This window comes from Ambystoma mexicanum, chromosome 4p, assembly GCF_040938575.1.
Source record: "Ambystoma mexicanum isolate Mex_15411 chromosome 4p, UKY_AmexF1_1, whole genome shotgun sequence".
Classification (NCBI taxonomy): Eukaryota; Metazoa; Chordata; class Amphibia; order Caudata; family Ambystomatidae; genus Ambystoma; species Ambystoma mexicanum.
The window spans coordinates 40,880,503-40,906,297 of NC_090927.1; the positions used below are offsets into that span (position 1 = coordinate 40,880,503).

At 49.2% G+C, this 25,795-nt stretch overlaps 1 protein-coding gene across 5 annotated transcripts in view; it reads right to left on the reverse strand.

Annotated features, from left to right (window-relative positions):
• Window positions 1–421: 421 nt before the first annotated feature.
• Window positions 422–25,795, reverse strand: part of LOC138452942 (zinc finger protein 268-like) — a 249,740-nt gene continuing 224,366 nt past the window's right edge. For all 5 annotated transcript variants that reach the window (XM_069605308.1, XM_069605311.1, XM_069605310.1 and 2 more), the window contains one exon: window positions 422–5,787. In XM_069605308.1, the coding sequence (XP_069461409.1) occupies window positions 2,831–5,086 (2,256 nt within the window). In that variant the 5' untranslated portion in view covers window positions 5,087–5,787 and the 3' untranslated portion in view covers window positions 422–2,830. The remainder of the gene's footprint in view (window positions 5,788–25,795) is intronic.

The window sequence follows — 25,795 nt, forward strand, 5'->3', positions numbered from 1 at the left end:
TTGTTCAAGCCCGATAGAGGGAGACCAATTGAGAACACTGTATTAAGGTGGGTCTGAGACCGGCGGAGGGAGAACCTGGTTGAACAAAGAATCACTAGAGAAATTGGGCATAAGGAAATCCTGAGAAGAAAGGAACTTTGAATATTTGCTTGTCGCATCAGGCCCTCTGTAATAAGAGATTTGGAATGGCAAAGAGACTTTGGCACAGAAGGCCCTGATATTGAGGTTTTGAAATGCATCCTTGTGTTGAAGAAGCCAGAGAATGTGCTAAGCTCAAGTGTGCCGCCTTTCCCGTGCTGAAAACGTGGGAAGGTGAAGCCAACGGCTCAAATATCCTGACACATACTTTCTTGAACACTTTTCTTTTGCATAACATCATTTCCCATATCATTTGTATTTAGAAGTAAGGATTGGCAATATGTTTATTAGTATAGGCCCTTTTATTTTGACAAGACTCTACTAGGACTGCGTTATTTGATGGTCGTAGATTGCTTCCATCTTAGACTTAGGATTGGATAGCAGTTTAATCAATCCATTGAAGTCCAATAAACACCCTTGAACTGTGATCACTTGTGTCTGTTTGATACCATGCCCTCCTTACAGAAGTAACATTTAGTTGCATGTACTTTGAAAGTTTTCTTGTGTCACAAAGTGTTTCTCATAGATATCACCTCAGATGGAAAATCCTAAGAAACAGTAACTTGAGAGTTAGGCCATCTGAAAAACTTACACCTTATAGATTCAAATATGATATCATTCACTGTTCATCTCAAGCAGTTCACTTAAAATTGTGATTAGTTTGTTTTTTGATTGCTCACTGAAAAAGTCATGTAACTCACCCACTTTTGGAGCAAATGTCAATAAATCAATCAACACCTGGGAGGTCATTTTAAGAGTGTTATCGCTGAAATGACTCTTTTTCCAGCATTGGTCTGAGCGCGAGGATGCGTCCTCTATTTTTACACTCCAGCTGCAAGTTTCTTCCTAGAGCTTTGATGTGGCCACATTCACTTCATAAAACCACTTCATAGATTTCATTTACAACATTTTCACAGCTGCTGGTTTTGAACTCTAGACCATGGGTTCTGGAACCTTTTGCAGTACAGATATTTTGGACTAAAACTCCATCAGCCCTAGCTAGCCTAATCAATGGCTGTGATCATGAGGCCAAAATCGGGAGAGCCTTGGGTTGCACAGTGCTGCTCTACACTAAGTTTGATTTAATTATATGTACCCTTTATTCATAAGCTTTCCTTGAGGCACTTTAATCTTAGATAGCATCGAAGATACACGATTACTGCTCAAAGGCATCAGTGTTTGAAGGTTCCGCAGGGTGGACCGCATGTGGGGTCTGCTTCATAGTCACCATTACTGCTCAAAAGCATCAGTGTTTGAAGGTTCCACAGGATGGACTGCATGGGGGGGGTCTGCTTCATAGTCATGCTTACTGCTCAAAGGCATCAGCGTCTGAAGGTTCTGCAGGATGGACTGCATGTGGGGTTCGCTTCGTAGTCATGGTTACTGCTCAAAAGCATCCGTGTTTGAAGGTTCTGCAGGATGGACGGCATGGGGGGGGGTCTGCTTCGTAGTCCTGGTTACTGCTCAAAGGCATCAGTGTTTGAAGGTTCCGCAGGATGGACTGCATGGGGGGAGTTGCTTCGTAGTCTGCTTACTTAGGGAAGAGCAGGATCATCATTTTGATGTTAATGATTAATTACCATTCAACTGCTGCGCTATCAGGGAGGAACTGGATGTCCATCTTCTTTCTGTCCTAAACCAACGTCTGCATTCTGATTGCAGTTTATGAGCCTTTCCTGACATTTCATCATCTCCTCGTGCACTCTTCTGTCTTGAATATCACATGTAGTCTCTCATGCAAAGCGAATAAACTTTTCTCAATATAGCATTTCTGAAATTCAGGAGTGTTTCTGTGAGTTTTCTATGATGTTGTGTAAAAGTGAATTCATGACAGGCACTTGTCTGGCCTGGAAGTCAAACCGTTTTCTCCCATGTGGGCTCTTTCATGTTGAATTAGACCAGCGACCTGCAACCTGCAGCGTTCTAGGTGTTTTGAACAGCAACTCCCATAAACTCTTACCACCGACTATGCTCAATAGAGCTGATGGATGTTGTACTCCAAAACATCTGAAGATCCAAAACACGTGTTTGAATTAACTAAATTGCTGGTCTGTTATCATAGGTTGTCTTGTGTGTTATGTGCGGTCTTGAACTTTTTAGCACCCCCTATTACCTGTATGGTTTTTGGTGCATAATAAATAAAATCCAAAGGTTGCAGGCCTCTGAATTAGACTTGTATCATATTTTCTGACGTCATTTACACAGAAAGGGATTTCTCATGTGGCCTTAAACTGATTTTGTAACTAAAGCATTTCAGACATGCAGTGAACTGACCAGCTTTGTGTCCTTTGTGTGTTTTCTCACATCTCGATTTTGGTTGCCTTTTTGACTCAGGCTTTCCTGATATTCAAAGCACTGAAGGTTTTACTCCTGTTTGGATGCACATGATTAGCTGCTTCATTTCCGGAAGATACTTCTCAGAAACGCAGGGGGCTTCCCAGACATGCAGGGGGCTTCCCAGACATGCAGGGGGCTTCCCAGCCATGCAGCGGGCTTCCCAGACATGCAGGGGCTTCTCAGACATGCAGGGGGCTTCCCAGACATGCAGGGGGCTTCTCAGACATGTAGGGGGCTTCTCTGCAGGGTATTGTCCTCTGTAGTTTGTCACAGAGAATTAAAGATTATTAAGGGCCGATTTTTTTCTGACATTCAGCGCTGTAGTATGGTTCTTTTGATGCATGGGTTTTTTGTATTAAGTTAGTATAGATTTCTTGGCTGAAGCTTTTCTGTCATTCACTGCAGGGGAGGTTTCTCCTGTGTGGCTTCTCTCATGTTTAGTTAGGCAGCTTTTCTGACTGAAGCATTTCTGACATTCAGAGCACCGATAAGGTTTGGCTCCTGTGTGGCTTCTCTCATGGATAGTTAGGCTGCTTTTCACACTGAAGCATCTCTGACATTCAGTGCACCAATAAGGTCTGGCTCCTGTGTGGCTTCTCTCATGTTTAGTTAGGCTGCTTTTCACACTGAAGCATTTCTGACATTCAGAGCACTGATAAGGTTTGGCTCCTGTGTGGCTTCTCTCATGTCTAGTTAGGGTGCTTTTCTGACTGAAGCATTTCTGACATTCAGAGCACCGATATGGTTTGGCTCCTGTGTGGCTTCTCTCATGTCTAGTTAGGCTGCTTTTCTCACTGAAGCATTTCTGACATTCAGAGCATTGATAAGGTTTTACTGCTGTGTGGCTTCTCTCATGGGAAGTTAGGCTGCTTTTCACACTGAAGCATTTCTGACATTCAGAGCACTGATAAGGTTTGGCTCCTGTGTGGCTTCTCTCATGTATAGTTAGCTTGCTTTTCTGACTGAAGCATTTCTGACATTCAGAGCACCGATATGGTTTGGCTCCTGTGTGGCTTCTCTCATGTATAGTTAGGCTGCTTTTCTCACTGAAGCATTTCTGACATTCAGAGCACTGATAAGGTTTTACTCCTGTGTGGATTCGCTCATGGGTAGTTAGGTTGCTTTTATTACTGAAACATTTCTGACATTCAGAGCACTGATAAGGTTTGGCTCCTGTGTGGCTTCTCTCATGGATGGTTAGGTTGCATTTGTGACTGAAGCATTTCTGACATTCAGAGCACCGATAAGGTTTGTCTCCTGTGTGGTTTCTCTCATGTTTAGTTAGGCTGCTTTTCTCACTGAAGCATTTCTGACATTCAGAGCACTGATAAGGTTTGGCACATGTGTGGCTTCTCTCATGTTTATTTAGGATGCTTTTCACACTGAAGCATTTCTGACATTCAGAGCACCTATACGGTTTGACTCCTGTGTGGCTTCTCTCATGGGTATTTAGGGTGCTTTTCTGACTGAAACATTTTTGACATTCAGAGCACTGATAAGGTTTGGCTCCTGTGTGGCTTCTCTCATGGGTATTTAGGCTGCTTTTCTCATTGAAGCATTTCTGACATTCAGTGCACCGATACGGTTTGGCTCCTGTGTGGCTTCTCTCATGGGTAGTGTGGCTGCTTTTCTGACTGAAACATTTTTGACATTCAGAGCACTGATAAGGTTTGGCTGCTGTGTGGCTTCTCTCATGGGTATTTAGGCTGATTTTCTCACTGAAGCATTTCTGACATTCAGAGCACTGATACGGTTTGGCTCCTGTGTGGCTTCTCTCATGGGTAGTTAGGCTGCTTTTCTGACTGAAACATTTTTGACATTCAGAGCACTGATAAAGTTTGGCTCCTGTGTGCCTTCTCTCATGGATAGTTAGGCTGCTTTTCTGACTGAAACATTTCCGACATTCAGAGCATTGATAAGGTTTGGCTCCTGTGTGGCTTCTCTCATGGGTAGTTAGGTTGCTTTTATCACTGAAACATTTCTGACATTCAGAGCACTGATAAGGTTTGGCTCCTGTGTGGCTTCTCTCATGTTTATTTAGGCTGCTTTTCTGACTGAAGCATTTCTGACATTCAGAGCATTGATAAGGTTTGGCTCCTGTGTGGCTTCTCTCATGGATAGTTCGGCTGCTTTTCACACTAAGGCATTTCTGACATTCAGAGCACTGATAAGGTTTGGCTCCTGTGTGGCTTCTCTCATGGATAGTTCGGCTGCTTTTCACACTAAGGCATTTCTGACATTCAGAGCACTGATAAGGTTTGGCTCCTGTGTAGCTTCTCTCATGGGTAGTTAGGCTGCTTTTCATACTGAAGCATTTCTGACATTCAGAGCACTGATAAGGTTTGGCTCCTGTGTGGCTTCTCTCATGGATAGTTAGGTGGCTTTTCCAACTGAAGCTTTTCTGACAATGAAGGCACTGATAAGGATTTACTCCTGTACGCGTCTTCTCATGTAGAGTTGGATATGTTTGTTGGCTGAAACGGTTATGACATTCTGTGCACTGATGAGGATATTCTCCTGCGTGGGTTTTCTCATTTTGAGCAGGATGGGTTTTCAGACTGAAACTTTTTTGGCATTCATTGTCCTGGCAAGGTTTCTCTGGGGGTTTCATTTCTCCAGCTTGGATTGTGTTTAGCAAGAATGCCAAAGCAAAGTTAACCACTTTACAGGGTCAGCCATTTGTATAGAATGCTCTATATTCATCTCTCAGTGCTGTGCTCCTGGTTATAATTGCATTGTACAAAGGAAAGCTCTTTTTAGGAGCTTCGATTCTTCACCTCTGTGTGTCCATGCAATTTGAATTTTTAACAACTTCTCCCCATTTGGGTGTTCTGAGAGAATCTTAATGATTTAATGTCTTATGTTGTTAGTATGCTGATTGTGAAAAGAACATGTTTGTTAGGGTTAGTGGATCCAACCTTGGTATGTAGTGTTTTCGAATTCAATGCACTGATATTGTTTTCTACTATTTGCATTCTTTTGTAAATAAACATGCTATGAATTTAGAATTAAATAGTAATTCCAATTCAGACTTGCTTTCGGGTCTCCTGCTCATCCATGCATTTTCTTTTACTTTTCAGAAGCATTTCCTTCTCCTGGTTACCTTGACACTCTGAATATGCAATGCGCGTGTTAATAGAAATCCTTTTAATAATGCGTAGCTTCCTCCACTCCCAGTTCTTGACCAGACTGGCCTTCTAGAAACGTCCATTCCATGAAATATCCAACATTCTCCCTTTTGTTACAGGTAAACCCATTCTTCGGGCATTTTACATCTCTCCCCTTTGCGTTTTCTGTGCAGGCTTTAGAAAACTGTAAAAGAAAATTGACACATTATCTTTCTAAACAAAGAAAAAAGAAATATTACACATGCACAGTTTATTTATTTTTGAAATAGTGTTTCATTGGTTTAGAAATATTTCACATGTCTTTAAGGCTACAAATTCTAAACCAAAGTCGTAACATAGCCAAAATTAAGGCAACCTCCTTTTCCCTTAAAGCTCCAAGCCAGAATATTGCATTTTTCCAATCATATTTCTCTACAAATCTCCTCTGCATTTTATTCAGTCTTTGTGCAGAGCCCTAAATGGGTGCAGATGCCCTAGTGACCCCACCCTTCCCTTTTCATTACATACTCTAGAAATACTTTCAATGTTTGGAATTTTAAGGCGATCTCCAGAGCTCGTCTTTCAGCCATTTCAGAAATATAATGAGGTTTTCCCAACGTCTTATATCCAAATAAGAGTGCTCTTGTTCTACCTGGCAACCCATGTATTAATACCAAACTCTGAATAAAGATATTCCATGCAGGAGACGTTCCCAAGCCAAGGGATCTTCTCTAAAGTGCGTCCTCTATGCATTTCAGTCAAGTGGCTGCAGTACATTTTATCAAACGTCCACAGACCATTCATAATCAGGGAGGTGTTTATTGTTTCAAACTCATGATTTACCCACATTATTCCAGAGCTTGGTTATTACTACTTTTTCATCGTTCAAATACCAATTGCACAGTCTATTGTACTTATGTGTAAAACTCAATATAATAAAAGGGTTATATTGATGTTGGTCTTGGGTCATTAATTGGGAACACATTTCTGATGAGAAATAAGCATTCTTTGCAAGCTTATTGGTAGTGTAAATAAACATTTGTGCATTGCAACCACGAAATATTTTATTTGCCTCCGTTTTTGGGTGGAAGTAATGCAAGTGGCCAGGATGCAACCCTGCTTTAGGTCACTGGTCATGTGACTTTTGTCCACAAGCTCTGCCCCCTCCCTCTTAAGTTTCTAGACACCCCTCTAGTGGTGCAGTAACTAAGGCCAGTATGTTACCCGATACACATGATAAAATGATTCTGAGAAATCTGTAGATGGAGGAAATACTGGGTGTCAGAATGCTGCCTTACCCGAGGTCCAACTCGCTCTTGAGGCATTCGCCCCACTGGTGCTGGGGGGTTGGGTGTGGGTTCAGTCTTATTGCCACATACGCAGCATTCTTAAGCTTGGGAGTCTCCATGGTTTCCAACTGCACAGACGTGGGGGTATAATCAGCAGCACGGTTCCATGCACGTGCTTTGCCCAGGGCAAGAGTCAATCCGGCTGGGAGGCTTACTCTCATGTGATTCACCATAAAACCCAGAGGACTTTCACAGGCCTTTGTGTGACCATTGCTTTCAGTCTGCAAGGTGACACTTACGGTTGGTCTTATTAGCTTCCTGCTGCCTTGTGCCAGTTTTGCCCAGGGGCCTCCTTTCCTCTGCTCGACCCGATTTCTTCTCTTCCTAATAATTCCTCCACCATCTTCCATTTCCCTCCTTGGGACTAGTTTTTGGTAGTGAAAACACAAGGAGGGGTGGGCACAACCTTGATTTACTCAAACTCAAGAACTACTAACAATTACAAATAGGTGTTAGGACAAGGCAGCATTATCCAGCTTTGCAATCAGGTGGCCTATATAATGTTAAAACCAAGACCAGCAAAAACAACCCTATGGTGCCACCTTATCCCTTGCAAACACTGCAACTGGTACTTTAACTTTCACCTGAAAAATCAAGTTACTGATCAGAAAATATATATCACAGCACACCTTTCCCCGTCAAGTTCTCTATTGGTCGAATTCCAAACGAGTTGTTTGTACAATGAAAAGGAGGCGATCAGATAATAATTCTGTGCCAAATGCATTTCAGATTTGTACTAGTCTTTCATCAGGGACATCCCCAGAGCATATTCCTTATTCTAAACATAAGCGATACATTAAAAAAATACATGTAGAACATCAGAATCATCATAGAAAAAGAAAATAGGACCGCTTCAATATAAAATGCACCAAAACAAAAACACAAGGACACACATTTAACAATCAAGAGGAAAAAGAAAAAACATTGATAAACTAATATATACCTTTGTTTTCAGGTATATGCATAGTAAACGGACGCACCAAGACAGTGCCGTCACTAAATGCACTGTCATGAAAACTATACACAGACTTACAGAGGGGTGCAAAGGACGGTCAACAAGGCTGAAGTTACCAGATATTGAACTATGTGGGCACAGTGAACACTGTAGACAGACGCACCTAACCGATGCCGTCGCTATCGAGACTAATATGCATGCTAATAACAAACTCACCGCAATAATCTAATGCCGGGCTCCGGGGGCCAAATGATCAAATATCTGTATGCTATCTTCTGGTAGTCTCTGTCCTTCAATTCTGTCTCCCTTCTTCCTAGCTACCCTTGATCAGTGTCTATCGCTGTTCCAATATCATGCTAATACGCAAGAGATCTTTCTTTTGTGGTACTGGGAGAAGGATCTTCCAACTAACAGGAGTGAGTCATTCAGTGCTGGGTGGAAGGGACAGAGGGATCCCCCCACACACAGTCCTTCCACAAGAGCAGACTAGACTCTGGGCCTAGAACACTACTCTGGACCATCAGAAGACCCATGAATCTGGTACAAGGTGTGAGAAACCTGACAGTGTATCACTTACTAGTCCCCAGGGATGTCATCCAGGTGGCCAGGACACGGCCATCGCTATTGGATCCAGTTCCTGGTGTTGGACTAGTGAGGGAGGATCACCTGAGGGGTCCTCGGGAAGTGGAAGTGGGCCACCGAAGGGTGAGACGCGGTACCCCCTTCCTTTTGACACCTTTTCGCCATCCTGACCAGTAGGATACTTAGAAACTCTACCCTGCCCCCTTTCCGACAAAATCACTTTCTTACAATGTGAAAGACAACAGACTATTACCCGAGCCGTTTTCCCGACATGACCCAACAGAAGGGTCAGACAATTACCGACACACACACCTGACTACCCTTTCCCTTACCCATAGGGATAAAAGGCGGAGCACACAAGCACACTCTGTGCAAGGCCGAACGCACGACGAAGCAGCCATTCCAGGACAGCAGTTCAAACAGAGGAGAAAGGTGGTGAGACCAGAAAGGACGTCAAGGAGTGAGTTGCCGTTGTCCTTTTCAACCCAGACCCGCAAAGCCTCTGATCAAAGATACGCAAGATCAGGAATCGCAGCTGGCAGGTGGTGCGACGGATGTCAGTGGTACATGGCACGCTCCCGCTCTGATTGCCAGGGAGTGTAGGTGGGTGGCCATCAACGTACCATCCTTGACTCCAGCGGCAAAAAGGGACAAAGCAAGTCCAACATAGCCGGTGAGTCGGAGGCTACTGATAGTCGACCGGCTTGTGTTAGGCTCTAAGGTTGCAGTAGCAACAGTAAGAAGATAAGTTAAACAAAAGGTTGTTGATGAACAAACTGGGTACCAGAGTCAGAGTGGTCCAGTGCGACGTGGGCGCTCAGTCGAAGGTCGCTAGCTTTGGCCCCTCTCCTGAACAAAGAGACTGTTGAACATTGCGAGTAAAGGAAACTACAAGTGCCAAGAGGCCTTAAGGAAGGCCGGTATAAGGTGTTAAGGTGGTCATACAAGGGCCAAGTCAAATCCTTTGTACAATCGAAGTCCTTGACACACTAAAGAAGAGGTTTTGTTGTTGTGAACTAGCGTTGGCGCCCGATCGTGGAGAACGCCGTACAAACTGTGAGGATAGGAAGCCAGTGCATGCTGTAGGCTAACAGAGTGACCCGGCGAGACGTGATCGCCCTTCGGAAGGTCTGAGCGCGGACGAGGTAGACCTAATCTGAACATTGTGCTACTGTTTAAAAAGACATTAAGACTTTCGATTATTGTAGGGGAAAAGAAAAACTAAAACAAAGGAACTGTGATACTGGGGCAAATGTGAACCCGACCGAGTGATGCCTGCTAAATCATAGCGATGATAGAACTATGTGAAGTCTGACTGGGGGCTTAAAAGAAAGCCTGACTGGGGGAAGTGAATCCTGCATAGTGTAAAGACACCTATGAACACTGTGATGACAAGTGTGAACTCGACTGAGGGATGTCTACAGTGAGTGGTTGGTCTGAACCTGATTGAGGGAGGCTGACGATTGAGAGAAGATCAGAGCCCGGCTGAGGGGGATCCAAAGGTGACAGGTATTCACCCCATGTAAAGATTACCAGAAGGTACTTTTATTTTAGTTGTTTTGGCATATCAGGCCCTCTGAAGCAAGAGACTCTGCATGAGAGGAGACTTAACCACAGACGGCCCTGATACTGGAAAAGGAACTGTAACCTTGTGCTGGAGAAGCCCAGGAGTGTGCCGTGCTCGAGAATCCCACCTTGTCCCATGCTAAAAACACTGGGAAGGGAGACCCCAGCCAACACTTCCTTCTTTTCTTGTGAACATTATCCCACACTCTTTTGTAACGTAGCGGTAAGGATTGGCAATAGTTTATTTTTAGTATATGCCCTCTTTATTTGATTAGACTCCACTAGGACCGTATTATTATTTGATGGTCGTAGCTTGCTCCCATCTTAGAGTTAGGTTTAGCTTAGGTGTTTATCTCACCCATTGTACAGAATAATAAATACCCTTGAACTGGGGTCACTTGTGTCTGTCTTGCTTTGATACCATGCCTTCATTACAAAGGGGACAGAGGGGAGTGGGCAGCTTTACAGATTTTGACGTGCAACTAATCCTACGGAGCCCAAAATGAAGCATTACAAGAACTATCAGATGAACTGCAGGCTCTCCACAAATCAACACACAGAGCGCACCTCACAGTACTGCACTACTGGTAAAAGATACCAGCCCAAATGCTAGCTACCCTTAGAGCTTCATTACGACCCTGGCGGAATGGGTTTAACGGCACCAGTAAAGGTGCCGGCATCGTTAAACCCATTCCGCCCTATTACGAGGTCCCCTTGCGGGTCCCGCAAGGGGGCCAGCATGCTAACAATGGGCCCGTCATTTATATGATGCACTTAGCAACCACCTGCCTCTCTATTCGACGGCTGCATTGATTACTGCATTCTGCACCTTGCTGTCCTGCCCTGTGAACACCACCACTGTCAACCTTGACAGAACACTGCCTAGTAGCCTAGTAGTCACCTGACCCTCTATCTGACTGCTGCATTGGATAATTGCATTCTGGTACCTAGCTGCCCCGTCTTTGAATACCGCCCGGGCATCTAAGATGCACCTAGTAGCTACCTGCCCTGCCATCTGACCGCCACACCCTACCTACACCCAACAGAATGTACCTCCCAGGCATCTACTCAGCATTGCTGAAAGTAATTCTCCACCTCATCCATTTATCCGGCCAGCCTAGCCCTACCTTTAGCTCTGCCTCCATAGGCAACATTCCCCCACTCATTATGTATCCCACTACACCATGCAGCCTCACTGCTAGAAATGCCAAACTACGGGCCAGATTACCCAAACTATATGAATCTCGAGCCAGGGATTCCATCCAGTCTAAATTGACTAACCGGACCCCTCCTATGTACACAGTCACTCCTACCAACCGCCCCATGGACACACCCAAGCATAGCCTAACTAATACTATGACCAAGCATAAGGCTCACAACTTAACCACCTGCACCAAAACTATCTCTACGCCCATAAGAGGCGCCTTAATGCGCAATCTGTAGTAGCCCATGCCACATATATAGCAGACCTTATTCTTGCAGATGAACTAGATTTCCTAGCCATCACTGCGTCCTGGCTCCATGCAGCCGCTGGCCCAGCTCTCTCACAAGCCATCCCTGATGACTACACTATCCTCCGAGCGGACAGAGCAGAATCCAGAGGCGGAGGCCTCGCCATAATTGCCAAAACGCACCTAAACATTAGACTTGACACCACAAACCTCCTCCCTTCGTGTGAATCTCTCAGTTTCCAACTGCCAACTCCCAACTCCTAAACCATCAACATCCACTTATTCTACAGACCTCCTGGCCCTTTAGGTTCCTCCGAGGAAGACCTCACCACCATCCTCACCAGCAACCTAAAAAATACCTCCCAGAGTCTCCTTCTAGGAGATTTCAACCTAGGCCTCAAAGATCCCAAAGACCTCCAGGCTACCATCATTAACAATACCCTGTCAGAATTAGGCTTTACCCAAAGAGTATCCACCCCTACCCACAACAAACGGAGAACCCTTGACTGGGTAGCAGACTACAACTGTGCAGCCTCCATCACCGCTAATGCCCCTCAACCATGGTCTGACCACCACCTTCTCACTTTCAACCTTGAAGCCTCAAGCCTCATCACAAATAACTTACTATTCCTACGAGAAGCAAGAAAAAAATCACAGTTGAAAAACTCATCCCCCTCATTCTACCGACGTTGAACCAACTCTCAGCTACCTCCAACCCCCACCACCTTGTAGAAAGTTACAATAACTGCATGCGCTCAGCCTTAGACTCTATGCACCCCTCAAACTGAGAAAACGTAAGCCAAAAAAACACCTGAACACTTGGTTCTCTACCCACCTAAAAGCTCTCAGACTAGAGAAATGCATAAAGGAACAAGCTTGGAGAAAATCTCCTACAGACACTAACAAGCTGATCCTCAACAAAATAGTCTCCTCATACAAAAAAGAAATCATCCAGAGAATCTCACACTGGCACCGCCTTGGTGGAAAGGGGAATTACCGGCCTATTCCAAGGTTGGTGGGGCGGTAATTCCCCCTTCCCCCATTGCCCTTCCCCATTCCCATTTTTGCCCCACAGGGCATAATGGGAATGGGAAAGGCACTAATTACGGCACCGCAAATTACGGTACCATAATTAGCTCCCTGGTCCCTTTGCGGGTTGGTTTTTAACGCCTGCAAAAAGCAGGCGTTAAATTCCCCAACCCGCAAAGGAACCTCGTAGTAAGGCGGTAAGGTTTTACCGGTACCGGTAAAATACCGGTACCAGTAAACCCTTACCACCGTCCGTGTAATGAGGTCCTAAGTCTCAAGAGGGGTGAGGGTGACTGAACGACCTCAATGAGCATACAAAGCAAGGACACTTACAAATTACTCTACACAGGTGTTATACTAAAAATATATACAATTTAATACAAGGCCTTTGTAAAATAGACCATAGCAGTATCACAAGAGTAAATCAATACATCAATATCAACACAATATATATACAAGACCATTAGGGCCTAAGGGGTTAAAAGCACGAAATAAGTAGACCACCTAGATGGGGAGGAAAACAGGCAGTGCAAATAATCTTTAGACCTAGTTCCACATCCAGGATACACCTAACTTAAGAGGCAGTCCAAGCCCTACGAAGAGAGGAGCCTTCTGCTCAATAGTACATGCACGCGCTTGTGCCAATGGACAAAATAGGGTCTCTTCAAGGGTCTCTAGCAGCTCAGGAAGGTGGATAAGGCGATGAAGAACAAGTTCCCACTATTCAAACAGGACATCCACTTGAGGGCAGAGGCAGTTGGAAAGTTTGGGATGGAGTCGCTATTTTACGTTAGCTGTGGAAAGGAAAGGGGCCTTCGGGGGCCACTTCGTGTGTAAAAATGGGCTCCTGCGCTAGGGGCCACAGGTTGGGGTAGGGATTACTCACCGGTCCCCGACGCAGGCAGACCCAAACTTCACCAGTACAGTCCACTTCGCTGGCAGGTTCGAATGCGACAATCAGGAAGTCTCGACACCGTGTAGTTCCCGAGATGCAGCGAGGATTCCCTAACGGGACAGTGGCGATTTCTCCGCTCAGGGTGGAAGAATCGGCCCAGTTCCACTGCAGCAGGCTTCAGAGGCAAGTGGGTCACAAATGCAGCGAACTTGCACAGGTCGTTGACACAGCTGGGCAACACGGCAACCGCGTTTACTCCGGTCCGGGTACACTCGTCTCACTTCAGACCTGGGAATACCAAGTGTACGGAATTCGGTGTGAGGGTGCCGTGGACACAGAGCTAGCAGTCTCCTCGAAACGGCGGTGGTGACAGAGCAAATGTCCCGCGTAAGCTGGTCAGCCCACTGGTTGGCCCAGGGACACTTCCGAAGAGGCTTACTTGCAGGGTTTGGTGAAGGTGCCGAGAAAAGTTGATCCCACTATTCCAATGGGTCGAAGCGCCTTCACAGAACTTCTAGGACGACCAGATGCAGAGGGGTCTCACGGGACGACAGCGGGCTCAGGGTGCCAAACCTTCCAGCGGGTCCCCAGCGATTCCTTGACTTGGCTTCTGTTGCAGGATACTTGGCTCCTTATCCCTTGTTCGGTGTGAACTCTGGAGATCGACATGTAGTGGTGTTTTCAGCCTCCTCTTATCCAAAGTTCCCTTCGCGCCAAAACGGAGAGGACCCAAAGAGAGATCTGCTCACAAACACTCACTCCATACGTGGACCAATCATGGGCCACGGTGGTCCCAGGCATTCAGGACACTCTAGACTCTCTAGCACCCAGGGTGTGTATTGGGAACAGACATCCCAGACGACATCCTGGAGGCACACACACAAGGCATGCAGAAGCCCACAAAAGCATTGGGTTTCACAGGAAAGTGCATGTCCAAATAAGGACTGACCCGGGTCGACTCGACCTGGGGAAGGTGAAGGGGCAAGATGGCCAAAGGACAGGACAAAGAACCTCGTGGTTCATTTTGGAGCCAGGCCACCTATTCGTGCCAAGCGCAATTAACGCATTTAACATGGCAAGAAAGGGTTAAAAATATATGTAAACGAAAGCTGCCACCTGTCCTGTCCTGTCCGTGACACATCTGCACAGTTCATAAAAAGCCCAGCGAGAGTTTCTAGGGTCTTTGGAAAGACTAGAGACCCAAGTGTACTGTAAGGTATGTTACATTGTACACTTGTTACATGTTGCACAAAAGTTGCAACATGAGAAAAGGACTAAGGGAAACAAAGTCTCCCAGTACTGACTGTCTTAAGGGCATGTCAGTTTCCCCATAAAAAGTGAGCGAAAGCCCAGAGGAGTGGAGCTGAGGGCTGTGCTTCTCTGGCAAAGTTTAGTTACAGGTGTTTAAACAGCAGCAAAAAGTTTGCGGGTTGACACATGGAGGGAAAATTACATTCAAATATGAAATCTTTCCTAACACTCGCCCTCCCCAGACTAAGGACAGGGGGAACTAATCCACCCCTGGATGAGTTTCTTGTTCAGATCGGTTAAACATTCTGTACAACCCATCAGCATTGCTATGTTGGACACCTGGCCTATGCTCAATAGTGAATTCAAAGCCTTGCAGACTTATGGACCACCTAAGCAACTTTGGATTCTCTCCCTTCATGTTCATTAGCCACTTTAAGGGCTTATGGTCAGTTTGCACAGTGAAGTGGGTCCCATAGAGGTAGGGCCTCAACTTCCTAAGGGCCCACACAACAGAGAAACATTCTTTCTCTACTGTGGACCATCTGAGCTCTCTGTCCTTAAACTGGCGACTAATGAATCCAATAGGGTGTTCCTTACCCTTCTCATCTACTTGTGATAGTACAGATCCTGTCCCAGTGTCAGAGGCATCTGTCTGCACAATACAAGGTCTTTGGTAATCAGGGGCCCTGAGAACAGGGGCCTGGCACAAGGAATCTTTTAAGCCATTGAAGGCCTTCTCACACTCTTCAGTCCAAGTTACCTTCTTGGGTTTCTTGGGAGTGGTGAGAGCAGTCAGAGGGGCGGCTATGGTACCATAGTCTGCCATGAAATTTCTGTAGTACCCAGTGAGTCCTAAGAAGGCTCTCACTTGGGTCTGTGTAGTGGGGGTAGGCCAGTCTTGTACTGCTTGTACTTTACTGGGTAGAGGCTGTATCCTCCCTCCACCTACTTCATGTCCAAGGTAGACCACTGCTCCTTGTCCAATCTGGCACTTACTGGCCTTTATGGTCAAGTGGGCCTTCTGAAGGGCCTGTAACACAATCCCAAGGTGTTTCACATGGTCTTCCCAGGTGGCACTGAAAACTGCTATATCATCCAGATAAGCAAGACAGAATTCGTCCAACCCATTCAACACATGATTCACAAGCCTCTGAAAAATGGCAGGTGCATTCTTCAACCCAAAAGGCATTACCCTGAACTAGTAAAGGCCCTCTGGAGTTGAGAAAGCTGTCTTCTCCTTGGCATGTTCTGCTAGGGCTATGTGCCAATAGCCTGCTGTGAGGTCAAACGTGCTGAGGTACTTGAAGGCACCCAAGGTATCCACCAGCTCATCTGTTCTAGGCAAGGGGAGTGCATCTGTCTTGGTGACAGCATTCAGAGCCCTGTAATCCACACAGAACCTCAATTCCGAAGTACCTGCTTTTGGAACCAAAACCACAGGGCTGGACCAAGGACTACTGGAGGGTTCAATCAACCCAAGAGCCAACATTTTGTTGATCTCTGTCTTAATGTAAGACCTTACTTTGTCTGACATTCTGTATCCCCTACTTTTGGTAGGTACACTGTCTCCTGTGTCTATGTTATGTTTGCACCAAGGTGTCAAACCAGGGGACTGTGAAAACAGGGGGGAAAATTGCCTAAGCAAACTTTTCACCTCAGCCTGTTTATCAGAAGTCAGGTGAGGGGCCAATCGGACACCCTCAATGGAGCTATCTGAAGGACTGCTTTGTAATAGGTCAGGAAGAGGTTCAGATTCCTCTTCCTCAACATCTGAAGCCAATAACAGTGCTGCGATTTCAACTCTTGGGATGAAAGCCTTCAGCCTATTTACATGGAACACTTTTGGAGCCTGTCCAGGCCTTCCAAGGTCCACTAAATAGTTGACCTCACCCAGTGACTCCACCACTGTGTAAGGGCCTGACCACTTGTCCTGTAAAGCCCTAGGCCTTATGGGATTCATGATCAGGACTTTCTGACCAGGTGTGAAGTTGATGAGGGAAGCCTTCTGGTCATACCAATGTTTCACCAGAGCTTGTCCTGCCTTCAACTTGTCACTAGCCAGACCCATCAGGAGTATCATCCTTTTTCTGAGCCCTAGCACATAGTCTACTACATTGGTAGTAATGGGGGGAGTGGGCATCTCCCATCCTTCCTTGACTATGGCGAAGGGTCCCCGTACAGGGTGACCAAACAGAAGTTCAAAGGGGCTGAAGCCAACACCCTCTTGTGGTACCTCTCTGTAGGCAAACAGTAAGCATGGTAAAAGAAGATCCCACTTTCTTCTTTGAGGTTCTTCCAGAGCCCCAATCATACTTTTCAAGGTCCTGTTAAACCTTTCCACCAGACCATTGGTCTGGGGGTGGTTTGCTGAAGAAAACCTATAGGTGACCCCACATTCCTTCCACATAGCCTGCATATACTTTGACATAAAGTTGCTGCCTCTGTCAGACACAACTTCTTTAGGGAAGCCAACCCTAGTAAAGATGCCAAGTAAAGCTTTTGCAACGGACTTGGCAGTCACATTTTTCAATGAGATGGCCTCAGGATATCTGGTGGAATGGTCAACCAGCACCAGGATAAACCTATTGCCTGAGGATGTTTGGGGGCCAAGGGGACCAACAATGTCGATCCCTACCCTCTCAAATGGTACCTCCACAACTGGGAGTGGTACCAATTGAGCTTGGATTGTTGAGCCACTCTTACCAGATAACTGGCAGGAGGCACAACTCCTGCAGTGACTTTCTACTTGCACACCCATCTTGGGCCAGTAGAAATGCATGGATACCCTTTGCTTGGTCCTCTTAATTCCAAGGTGACCAGCAAGGGGCACTTCATACGCCAACTGCAGGAGGAAGGGTCTTACAGCAAGGGGAACCACCAACCTCCTATGGTCTCCTTCTGTAGACTCTGTGGGCTCACTATAATGGAGTCCACCTTCCCAATAAATCCGATGCTTCCCAGGAGGTTCACCCTCAAGCTGGGAGCAGGCCTGTCTCCTTAGGCCTTCCAGAGATGGGCACTCACGTTGGCCTTTACTGAATTCTTCCCTGCCAGGACCACCTTCTACTAACAAGTCTTTTAGTTCAGGATGGTCATTGGGGTCAAACACTTCAGGCATCACCACCTCCTCGTCAGGTCCTGGTGATTGACCAACTACCTCCACCTCAGTGGTAGGTGAGTTAGGGGAATATTTTCTTGCCCTCTTTTCGATTTTCTGACTCCTTTAGCCTTGGGTTTCCCCTTTGGCTGGGGCAGGGCATTGGTCTTGGCCAGAGCTGCCCTTGTTTGAGACCTTGTGCAGGGTCTGTCAGCTGTATCTCCCACAAGCCCTAAAGCTCTGAGATCATTTCCCAGCTAGACCTTTCCTGGGACACTCCTCTGTATGCTCACTGGAATCCTGACAGCTGTACCATTGATAGTAAGATTTACAGGTATTACTGGGAACATGAGAGGTGGGCCATCAGCCAACTTAGTGGGCATCAGAGTAGCTCTGGCAACTTCCTCTGGGTCTACCAAGGTAGAATCCACTACAGTTCGACTGCACCCACTATCCCTAAGAGCTGGAGTATCTACTCCATTGATCAGCACACTGTCTTTAAAGTAGTGCTTGGTGTTATCTGGAATCCTAGCATAAGCCTCTGAGACCTTAGGCTCCCAGGAACCCAGGGAAACTAAAACTACCTCAGCTTCTATCCCACTGGGGACGGAGTCTGAGGAGAAGGATGCTCCAGTAATCTCTTCTTCCTCGTAGGAGGAGAAGAAGGCCAGATTAGCAGAGTGGACCCCCAAGGTTTTGACCTTAAACTGGGATCCCCCTTCACGTGGTCAGTTGCTCCACAAGCAAAACAAGATCCATTGGGTCTGCTTACATAGGGAGGCTTACCATAACCGGAGCTCAGTTTTGGAGGCTGACCTCCACTACCCTGTGAGTTATCTTGTGTCTTACCCTTATTTTTCTTTTTGTGGCCCTTATTGGAGGAAGATTTATCAGTTTCCCCACCCTCCTTATCATTGGACTTTTTCCCTTCCTCCTGCTTACCAGGATGAGTCTTGTCCTTATGGGACACTCGATGTGACACCCACAAATCTGCTGCAATGGCAAGTTTCTTAGGATCTATCTCCTTTGAATCTGTCAAGTGCTGCTTAAGCTCAGGGGAAGAAGATGCAAAAATATGTTCCAGCATGACAAGACTTATCATACCTTTAAAGGTAGAAGGAACAAGTTACTTACCTGTAACTGTTGTTCTCCAGCATGGGTCTGGCATGGATTCACATGCTCATGAATATTCCCCGTCGTCAGGCTGGGAATCCTCGGTAAAGAAAAAACCAGTATCAGTTTCGTTTCTGATCTGTCTTTCGTAGTAATAACCAATCACTGGTCTCTGCGTCATACTGACCACAGCCAATGACTGCCCTCTACCTAAGCACCGCCTCTGGCAGCCATCTTCAGATTTGGAAGCACGTGAAGTGGCAGTATGACCAAGTGAAGAGCCGCAGAGGGGTAGGCGGGAGGGTTCGCATGTGAATCCATGCCAGACCCATGCTGGAGAACAACAGTTACAGGTAAGTAACTTGTTCCTTCTCCAGCATGGGGTCTGGCATGGATTCACATGCTCATGAATAAAGAATACATAGCAGTACACACATGCACAACCACGGGAGGTGGCAAAGGCTCAACATTAAGCATCACATCAACTCAACATTAAGCATCTTACCTCCTCACCAGGCTCACCTCAGGCGAACAGGTTGCGCAGCACTGCTTGGCCGACCCTGGACTCCTCCCTGGAATCCCGGTCGACGCAGTAGAATTTCGTGAAGGTGTGCGTCGACCTCCACGTAGCAGCCCTGCATATGTCCAGCAGGGGCACACCAGATAGGAACGCCGTGGTAGCTGCGATCGCTCTGGTGGAATGGGCTCTCGGACGGCCAGGCAGCGGTCGGTTTGCCAACCGGTGACAGTACATGATACAGCCGGAGAGCCATCTGGAGATGGAAGCCTTCGAGAGAGCCTTCCCCTGATTGACAGGTCCAAAGTTCACAAAGAGTTGTGACGTCTTCCGAAAACCTTTCGTGCGGTCCACGTAGAACTTCAGCGCTCTAGCTACATCCAGCGAGTGCAAAGTCCTCTCAGCCGGCGACGAAGGCGACGGGAAGAACACAGGTAACACCAAGGGTTCGTTGAGATGAAAGTCCGACGGTACCTTGGGCATGAAGGAGGGGTGCGTCCTGAGCACTACCCTCGTGTCGTGGAAAGTCAAGTACGGGGCCTTGCAGGAAAGGGCCTGGATCTCTCCCACTCGTCGTGCGGAGGTGATGGCCACGAGAAAAGCTGTTTTCCACGATAGAAACTTCAACGGGGCCGAGTGCAGAGGCTCGAACGGAGGTCCCATGAGTTTGGTCAGCACCACGTTGAGCTCCCACGCCGGGGCCGGAGCCTTCACCGGCGGGAACGATCTGAACAGTCCCTTCATGAACTCTTTCACCAGACGATGAGACCACAAGGACGTCCGGCCCGTGGTTCTGGTGTAACGGGAGATCGCAGCAAGATGAATCTTGATGGACGCGTGTGCCAGACCAGCTTTGGCCAGCGTCAGCAGGTACGGCAGCACTTGGGGAGCCGTAATCCGTAGAGGGTTAATCTTCTGTGCGTGGCACCAGACAGAGAACCTCTTCCATTTGTGTCCGTAGCATTTAAGAGTCGAGGACGCCCTGGCCTTTGCAAGAACCTCTCTGCAATCGGCCGGTATGTCGTATCCTCCAAACTCTAGCGCTGCAGGAGCCAGGCCTGCAAGTTCAGCGACTTCGGGTCGTGGTGGAGGATGGCGCCTCCTTCCCTGGAGAGTAGATCCGCGTCCGCCGGCAGCTTGATTGGCGGGGACGCCGACAAGTCCAGAAGGTCCGGGAACCATATCTGCCTCGGCCACGCAGGTGCGACGAGGATCATCCTGCACCGTGACCTCTTGAGCTGGTTGACGAGCCGGATTAGCAGAGGCAAGGGAGGGAACGCGTAGAGGAACAGGCCCTCCCAGGGGAACGAGAAAGCATCGCCCATGCTCCTCGTCTGGGGAAACCTGCTGGCGAACCTCCGGCACTTGGTGTTCGTCGCCGTCGCGAACAGGTCGATCTGGGGTGTGCCCCACCGTCGGAAGAGGCGATCCACCAGATCCTGCCGTAGTTCCCACTCGTGGCACGAGCGCAGCTCCCTGCTGAGTGAGTCGGCGATGGTGTTTTTTATCCCTGCCAGATGAAACGGCACCAGAAGAATCCCTTGGGCGACGGCCCAATGCCACAGGTCCTGCGCCTCCTTGGACAGCGCTGGGGACCTGGTTCCGCCCTGTTTCCTGATGTAAAACATGGTGGTGGTGTTGTCGGTGAAGATCCTCACCACCTTGCCCTTGAGGGACGGAAGGAAGGACCTGAGGGCCCAAAACACTGCACGGAGCTCCAGGACGTTGATATGCAGGGACTTCTCCGTCGGGAGCCAGAGTCCCCTTGCGTGCAGATTTTCGGTGTGCGCTCCCCACCCTTCTAGGGAGGCATCCGTGGTCACAGTCACCTGGTGGGCTGGGGTCTGGAAGCCCATGCCCGCCGTCAGATGCGCGCGGGTGCCCCACCACCGTATCGCTCGTCGGAAACTCTCGTCGAGCTTGATCCTTTCCTCGAAGCTGCCCGTCGTCTGGATCCAGCGCGCATCCAGGAACTCTTGCAACGGGCGCATCCGGAGCCTGCACATGGGAATGAGGTAGATGCAGGAAGACATCATCCCGAGGAGGGACTTGATGGACCTCACTTTGGCCGCGTCGGCCACCAACATCCGTTGCACCTTGCCCAAGATGGTCCTGGACCTCTCCTCCGACGGGGAGGCCAGAAGGAACACTGTGTCGAGCCTCGCTCCCAGAAACAGTGCGACTTGCGCGGGCACCAGGTGGGATTTGGCGTAGTTCACGGAGAATCCCAGGTCCGTGAGGAGTTGGACGGTCCTTGCCGTGTGGACCACGGCGAGCTCCCTCGTCTTGGCGCGGATGAGCCAGTCGTCCAGGTAGGGGTAGACGTGAATCCCCTCGCGGCGCAGCTGCGCCGCCACCGGTGCGAGGCACTTGGTGAAAACCCTGGGTGCCGACCGTAGTCCGAAGGGAAGGGCTTTGAACTGGTAATGACGCCCTTGGACCACGAATCTGAGGAATTTTCGGTGCCCCTTTAGGATGGGAATGTGGAAGTAGGCATCCTCCAAATCCAACGACGATAGGAAGTCTCCTTCCTCCAGCTGACCCAGGACGTGCTGGAGGGTGACCATCCGGAACTTCTGCGCCTTGATGAACTTGTTCAGGCGTCGCAGGTCCAGGATGGGGCGCCATCCTCCCGTCTTCTTCTTCACGAGGAAGTAACGCGAGTAGACTCCGGAGCCCCGAAGCCTCTTTGGGACGAGTTCGATGGCGCCCTTTCTGAGCATCGCCTTTACCTCCAGGAGAAGTTGAGGGACGTGAAGTTCTTTCCTGGCCACGGGGGGGACGCGCGGGCACCTTCTTTGAAACTCGAGCGCGTGGCCCCGGGCCAGGGCGTCCAGCACCCAACGGTCGGTGGAGATGGACTCCCACACGCTGACGAAGCCCGCCAGCCGGCCTCCCACCGGGGTGCTTCGGTGGGGGCCCGACCCCACGGCCGGTTCAATCCTGCTTGGACGCGGCCTTGCCGCCTTGGCCTCCTTGGCGACGACGGCGGGGTCCGCCAGACTTGCCTCGTCCTCTGTAGGCCTCTTGCGACGACGAGCGGGCCGCTTGACGGTAGGAAGCGAAACCGCCGCCGGAACCTTTGGAGGCGCCCTTGCCTCCACCGCTCCGAAAGGGCGTCCGCCGTTGCTGCAGAACTCCAAGGGCCCGGGCCGTCTCAGTATCCGCCTTGATGGCCTGAAGGGAATCGTCCACTGTCTTCCCAAACAGGTTGTTCCCGTCGAAGGGCATGTCCAGGACCCTGGTCTGGACGTCCTGCCGAAAGTCCGTAGCCTTGAGCCATCCGCGACGTCGAAGGCAAACGCCGTTGCCCATCTGGCGGAACCCAGTGTCGGCGATGTCCGTCGCCACGGTGATGGCGTGGTCCGAGGCCACCTCACCTTCCTGCAGGATCTCAAGGGCCTCCGCCCTCTTGTCGTCCGGCAGAAAATCCAGCAGGGGAGCTATCTTGTACCAGAGTTCCCTGTCGTAGCGGGCCACGATAGCCAAGGCGTTGGCCGCTTTAATCGTCGTCGCCGCCGACGAGATGACTCTGCGTCCCATGGCATCCAATTTCTTTCCCTCGCCGTCCGGCGGGGAAGTCGACGTGGAGGCCGCACCCCCCCCCGCTTTCTTCCTGGCTGCCGCGGAGACGACGGAGTCCGGGGTAGGCTGCGCCCGGAGGCATAGGGGGGCCGAGTCCGGGACCCGGTACTTTTTCTCGTACCGGTCTCTTTTCGCTGGCGTCGTGGAAGGGTTCTTGAGGAGGGAAAGGCCCTCATCCCAAATGTCGTCCAACAGAGGCACTGCGAGGACCGTCTTCCTCTTGGCCTCGCGCCGTTGGTAAAGGAAGCCTTCCTTTTTCTTCTCCTCAGGGCAGAGTTGGAAAAGCTCGGATGCCCTGGCGATCATTGAGTGGAACGATCCAATCTCGTCGGGCGGAGAAGCCCTGGTGGGAGGCGACGACGGAAAATCCTCGTCGTATGCCTCGTCGTCCGTACCCGTCGCTGCCGTGTCAGTCCCCGTATCATCCCCTCGGGTGGACGGGGAGGAGGGCTGGACGGGGCGCGACGGTTGAAAAGGAGGCGGTGGATGGATCCTTCTTTTCTTGGTAGGGGGAACACCAGAAGGTCCCGGTTCTGGATCCCCCGACGGGGGAGGTTCCTCCGTCGGTAACGGTAGTCTCGTCCTTATCTCGGAGCATAAGGACTGTATAGCCAACAAAATGGCCGCTGAGTTGTCTTGCGGCGCTGGCAGAGGGGAATCCGACGGGCGAGCAGGGGCCCCGTCGGTATCCTCGACGATGTCGTCGTCGTCACCTGCGTCGGGGCCCATTCCGACGGGCTGGTCTTGTTCCACGCCTAGGCCGTGGCTTAAGACCTCGATCAGTTCCTCTTCTGAGGTTGAGGCCGAATCTACGACGACGCCCTGCCCCCCCTTCTTCCCCACGGAGGGTTTCACGGGGGTCCTATCGATGGGCACGAAAGAAGACTCCCTCCGAGGAGGCAGGGAGATTCTGGGCCCCGAGGCCGCCACCACTGGTGCAGCCTCCACAGGCTGGGCCAGGGCCGCCGCGACCGTTTCGATAGAGGGCTTGGTCGAATGGATCAAGGCCTTCACCACCTTAGGTGCGCTCACCGCCTTATCCTTGAGGGAGGGGGCACTGCCACGCTCCTCCTCTGCCTTAGAGCTCGACCGGGGTCTCTCCAGGAGTTTCGCCGGGTGCTCGGCCTTCCTCTTACCCGACCCAGAGCGTTGGCTCGTGGTTGATGGTGCCGGGGAGGGTGCGCCCTGCCTGGCGCCCGTAGAGCCCGACCGTTCGGCGCTCCCGGTGCCAGCGGACTCGCGGTGCTTGGCCTTATGTTGGGCCCCCGTCGCCGGGGCGCCCTCAAAGGTCTTAGAAGACCGCTCAGATTTCTTCTTCTTCTCGCCAGACGGGCTCTTACCCTCCAGCCAGCTGGCGAGACGTTGATGGCGGTCCTTCATGGTCCGTTCCGACATGTTGCCGCAAAACGCACAGTCCTTCTCCACGTGCGTCTTGTCCCCATGAAGGCAGTAAAGGCAGAAAGAGTGTTCGTCCTCCTTGAAGACGTTCTGCAGCTGGCATCCAGGGCAGGCCCTGAACAGCTTTCCGGGCGTCGAGCTTCCCTTCTCCTGGGCCATCTCCGAGACCGGGCCTGAGAAGCTTCTGGAGTCCTCCGAAGTGTAGCTCGACGAAATCTTCACCCTTGAGGGGCACAGATGAATCCGACACGGGTCCCCGTTGATCGGATGTAGGATCGGTGGAGCTTGAGGCTCTTTTGACCGAAAGAATCGAAGTTTTTGTGAAAAAGCGCGAAAAAATAGCACTAACGCTCGAGAGCAATAGCACGAGGATCCCAACACATGAACGTGCGGTAAAAATCTGAAGATGGCTGCCAGAGGCGGTGCTTAGGTAGAGGGCAGTCATTGGCTGTGGTCAGTATGACGCAGAGACCAGTGATTGGTTATTACTACGAAAGACAGATCAGAAACGAAACTGATACTGGTTTTTTCTTTACCGAGGATTCCCAGCCTGACGACGGGGAATATTCATGAGCATGTGAATCCATGCCAGACCCCATGCTGGAGAAACCTTATAACCTTCAACCCAGCCAGTCAAGTTCTTTAAGGATTCGGTTACATAAGATACCCAAGTACCACCTTCTTTTTTCTTGTACCTTCTGAATCTTTTCAAGTATTGGGCAGGAGTCTTTCCAAACTTTAGAATCAGAGTTTGCTTCAATTTTGCAAAATCTGCTCTCTCGGCTTTTGACATTTCCATAATGGCACTGCAGCCAGAATGGGGCAGTCTGCTAAGCAACCAGGCAATTTTATCAGCATTGTCAATTTGTTGAACTTCACATGCATACTCAAAAGTATTCAGCCAGTCCATAATGTCATTCTTTTCCTCATACACACTGAGCAGATCTTTTGGAAACCTTGGATGAGAGGAGGCCCCAGACCCATGTCCAGGACCCTTGGATCCATTGGCAACCTGAAGCTTGGCCAGTTCCAACTGGTGATCCCTGTCTTTCTGTTTTTCTGCCTGCTCTATCTTTAGTTTGGCCATACTGAACTCAAGCTCCTTCTGCCTAAACAGCAGTTCTTGCTTCTTGAATTCAAGTATGGCCTCCCCATCAGCACTGGCAGAGGAAACATTAGACATTCCATCCTCCATGTCCTCATGGTTGCTGTGGATCAGTGCAGCGACAGAACCATCAGTTCTACCAGTGTGAGCAGCCCCACCTCCTTTTGCACTGTCCTCAGAGGCTATAGCTCTAAGCTGAGCTTCTTGCCAGTCCATGATTCTTTGGATCATTTCTACTTTTGTGCCTTGAGAGGAGACACCTCTCTCAGCACACATCTTTCTTAATGTGTCGAATTTAGAAGCATTTAAAGTTAACAAGG